Below are 4,235 nucleotides of genomic sequence, written 5' to 3'. Positions count from 1 at the left end.
GGGCTGCATTCTTCGCTAAATAAAAATTGTAGTCTTTGTAATTTAAACTATTGACCATTTCAAATACCACAACAAAAATGGAAACTCTTGGGATGAGACAAATAGAACAGGAACAAACAAACAAACAAACAAATTAAGCAGCAATATCAAACAACACCCACAATATCCACAAATAAATGCCCTTCCTTAAAGCAGTGTCCATTTGGCCCACACACCATCACTTAATGATTTATTTAACCGAAATACTGTTTAAAGTCCCCTGGGGCCACATTTGCTGCATGATTGTACAATGTCTGCACGGCGGTATAGGCATTTCTTTTATCTTCGGTGACAAAAGTACCTAATGGATTAGGCCACCCTGCATATGATCTAATATATTCCATTATGGTCCACGGTATAGTTATCATCACTGATATGCCGTGTCTATGTGTGTATGACATGTGCGTTCATGTGTGTGTGTGTGTGTGCCGCTGAATACGTCATTTAATGGATTTTCTTATTTTTATGGTTTGAAACATCCGGCGTGACACATTGGCTACTACATGTGATGAAGCTTACTGCCAGGAAATATGTCCCCTTGCAGGAATTGGTGTCCTTTGCAGAAATACCGCCCTGAACGGGGTCCCTACAAAGAACATCCGCAGGAACACTTAGAAGGACGGCCATTAAATATACATACATTCTTTTATATCTATAACACACCACATCTATAACCACAGCAATGGCCTCAGGTGTTCTAGAATAATAAGTCCCCATGTAAGCATCGGATCAGGGCCTTGTAGGTAAAACACCTACACCTTTGAAACATCTAAATAAGATCAGTGTCAAATGAGACCACTTAAAGCCCTCTGCTTCCTTCTGGAAGATCCTGGTGTTGTTTTAGATATGGGTACACCTTTATCTCGGTGACACATCTTCCGAGATCCACTCCCTTCTTTCGGGGTGAGAAGAAAAGAAAGGCTCCTGCCTGAAACGCAGCACCTGTCTCGTGTGATCTTCTGTCGCGGGGAGAAATCCCGACAGGGCTTTGGGATCACAGCCACGGCTCGGAGTTTGTTTTTGCGAGGGGTCGCTGGATTAGCCATGTCAGTGCAGGCCTCTGCACGCTAGACCTGTGTGGTCACTCACTCACTTACTCACACACTCACACACTAGGATGCCTGTCCTTAAATGGTGTGTACACACACACACACACAGAAGAATCAAAGCTTCACACACAAACAGATGATGTATTCTCTGTTTGATGTGCACAAATAAAAGCGTGCATGGTCATTCCTCCAGCTCTTCCTCCCTCTTTCACACAAGACTGCTCCTCCTCCTCCCCCCCTTTCTCTCTCTCCCTCTCTCTCACACACACACAAGTACATCACACTGATATGGAGTACAGGGCATGTCTTCTCCTCTCCCTCTCTCTCTCTCTCTCACACACACTCACACACACACACACACACACATACACACACACACACACACACACAGAGATGAAGTACAGGGCATGTCTTCTCCTCTCTCTACCTTTTTTCCCCTCTCCTTTTTCTTCCATGCATGCTCACACGGCACCACCCCACACAGAGGGAAAAGACATTCCACTTGTTCTCCTCTCTCTCTCTCTCTCTCTCCCTCCCTCTCTCTCTCCCTCCCTCATTGCCGTTCCTTTCGGCAGATGTCTGTTGTCCTCGGCGGGCTCTCCTGGCCACCCAGACTTTTAAAGCGCCGTGAGTGACCCCCCCACCATCTCCCTCTCCACCCCCCCACCCCCCCACTCCACCACCAGCACCACTCCCCTGAGGCAGGCTCTTTATTGTGCCCGGCATTGGGCCTGGGACTTAAGAGGTCACGTAAATGTGTGTTTTTTTTCTTGTCTTTTAAGGAATACCATAAAGGGATATCTGACAGAGGACCTGAAACACTGAAACACTGAAACACACACACACACACACACACTCAGAGAGAGACATACACACACACACGCACATACGCACACAAGCACGCACACCTCTGAATGTCTTTGTCAGATGCAAAAAACATACCTACATACCAACTTGTTCTTTCTGTCTGACCAGAAAAAGACAATCAAACTGACAATTCTATAACCCAGTAAACAGGGAGAGAACACTTGTGAAAAGATCATAGACTTTTAATAGACCTCTTCTCCTCCGGGGAAAAAAAAGTTAAAATTTTAATTACAGGACAGAAATTGTGTGTAATTGTATCTCATTTGTCGAGAGACGCCCGGCGAGGTGACCGCCTTGCGGTGTGTGTGGTGGCAGGGGCGTGATTTGGAGGACTCCCACTGCTGGCGGCATCCAGTTCCGGGTCACCAAAGGTCACGCGTTGACTCCTCCAGCTTCCAGTGGGGTGTGGACAAGATGGCCGCCACTGACTATAAGCAGAAAGCTGTCCCTGAGAATGTGGGAATCTTAGAGGTCGGGTAGGTACAGGGTGTGTATGTGTGTGTGAGTGTGTGTGTGTATGTGTACAGTATGTGTGTGTGTGTGTGTGTGTGTGTGTGTGTGTGTGTGTGTGCGTGTGTGTATGTGAGAGAGAGGGCGGTCTATTGTGCTGTCTACTATGTGCCACTTCCAAGCCACTAATATTGCAGTGGGAATGTAATGTAAAATTATTTTTAAATACCAGGCAATCAGCATGAATGTCCAGATTTCACTAACAGACCATTTCCTTGAAAAATTAAATCTCTCATCATAGGATTGCCAGTGAAGACTGAGTGTGTGTGCGTTTCTTTCAACATCTGTGTACATGTGTGTATGTACATGTGTGTGTGCAATGTAGGTGTGTGTGTGTGTGTGTGTGTGGTATTGGTGTATATGTACTGTATGTGTGTGTGTTTGTGTCTGTGTGTGTGTGAGTGCGTGTGCATGTAGTATTTGTGTGTGTGTGTGTGTGTGTGTGTGTGTGTAGTCTGGGTTATCTCATGGTTCTGGGTGCGGTGTATGTGTGTGTGTGTGTGTGTGTGTGTGTGTGTGTGTGTGTGTGTGTGTGTGTGTGTGTGTGTGTGTGTGTGTGTGTAGTCTGGGTTATCTCCTGGTTCTGGGCGCGGGTACGGTGAAGTCGAGAGAGTAGAGTGCGGAGGCCAGAGCGGCGTATAGGTGGGAGGCGTTCAGACGCAGACAGTACACAGGGCTGCTGGTGGACGACGTCAGCTGGAACATCTGCACACACACACACACACACACACACACACACACACACACACACAAAAGTACGCATAAAAACCTCATGTACACACACACACACACTTGTACATTTACATACACGGCCAAACAACGCACACACATGAATGCACATTACACACATATGCGGTCAAACATTCAAACACACACGCGCGCGTGCGCGCATATGCTTAGCAGTGCAAACACACTCACACACAGAAAATCCGCATTACCACCAAGAACACAGCCCAGCGCTTCAACACATTCATCTCAGCAAACCACTCCGTGCGGAGGCCTATGATATGTTTAAGTATTGTGAATGACGGCATGACTCGACCACACAGACCTACCATAACACACACACACACACAAGTTAATTTAACAGAAAACACTACACACAAAAACACCACCGCTGGAACAACTGGCAAGTGGGTTGTGCCCACAGACACAAACACAAGCATGCAGGCAGACAGACAGATACACACACACACACACACACACACAGACAAACACACCTGCAAACAGCGAGTTTGCCTCTTGTCCCAGAGACGCACCACACCATAATAGGAGGAACCGCTGACGATCAGGTGATTCCCATCTGTCTGCATGCAGTACAGGGCGCTGTCATGAGGCTCCTCCCATTCCATGACACACTTCCTGTTAACAAAAAGGAAGTTCATCAACTGAGTTGATTAATGAATCCCATGATAATTACAGCATATAGATATTTCTTTAACATGCATTGGAGTCGAAATAAAAATGAAAAAAGTACTTCTAATATCATCAGTAAAAGAAACTAACTACGGCGAGCCTGAATCATCCAGTAGTTCTCTAAACTGTTGTCCACCACTGCAGTTGAACACAGCCAACTGAAGTGCAGGTTGGGCACATAGCCAGAGGATCTCCCTCAACCTCAATGTCACAGTGAGTCAGAGGGAGAGAGAGGGAGAGAGAGGAAAAAAGAAAAGAGAGAAAGAGAGACCTTAGAGTTGACAACGCAGAGAGAGAGAGACACAGAGATAGAGAGATAGAGATAGATAGATAGATAGATAGATAGATAGATAG

The 4,235-nt window shown here is 46.2% G+C and overlaps 1 protein-coding gene across 1 annotated transcript in view; it reads right to left on the bottom strand.

Annotated features, from left to right (window-relative positions):
• Positions 1-2,127: 2,127 nt before the first annotated feature.
• Positions 2,128-4,235, bottom strand: part of fbxw4 (F-box and WD repeat domain containing 4) — a 36,599-nt gene continuing 34,491 nt past the window's right edge. The window contains exons 8-9 of the mRNA XM_062519946.1: positions 3,686-3,827; positions 2,128-3,170 (exon numbers count right to left, since the gene is read on the bottom strand). Coding sequence (XP_062375930.1) covers positions 3,036-3,170; positions 3,686-3,827 — 277 coding nt within the window. The 3' untranslated portion in view covers positions 2,128-3,035. The remainder of the gene's footprint in view (positions 3,171-3,685; positions 3,828-4,235) is intronic.

This window comes from Sardina pilchardus, chromosome 18 (genome assembly GCF_963854185.1).
Source record: "Sardina pilchardus chromosome 18, fSarPil1.1, whole genome shotgun sequence".
NCBI lineage: Eukaryota > Metazoa > Chordata > Actinopteri > Clupeiformes > Clupeidae > Sardina > Sardina pilchardus.
This window is presented reverse-complemented; position numbering and strand designations above follow the sequence as displayed.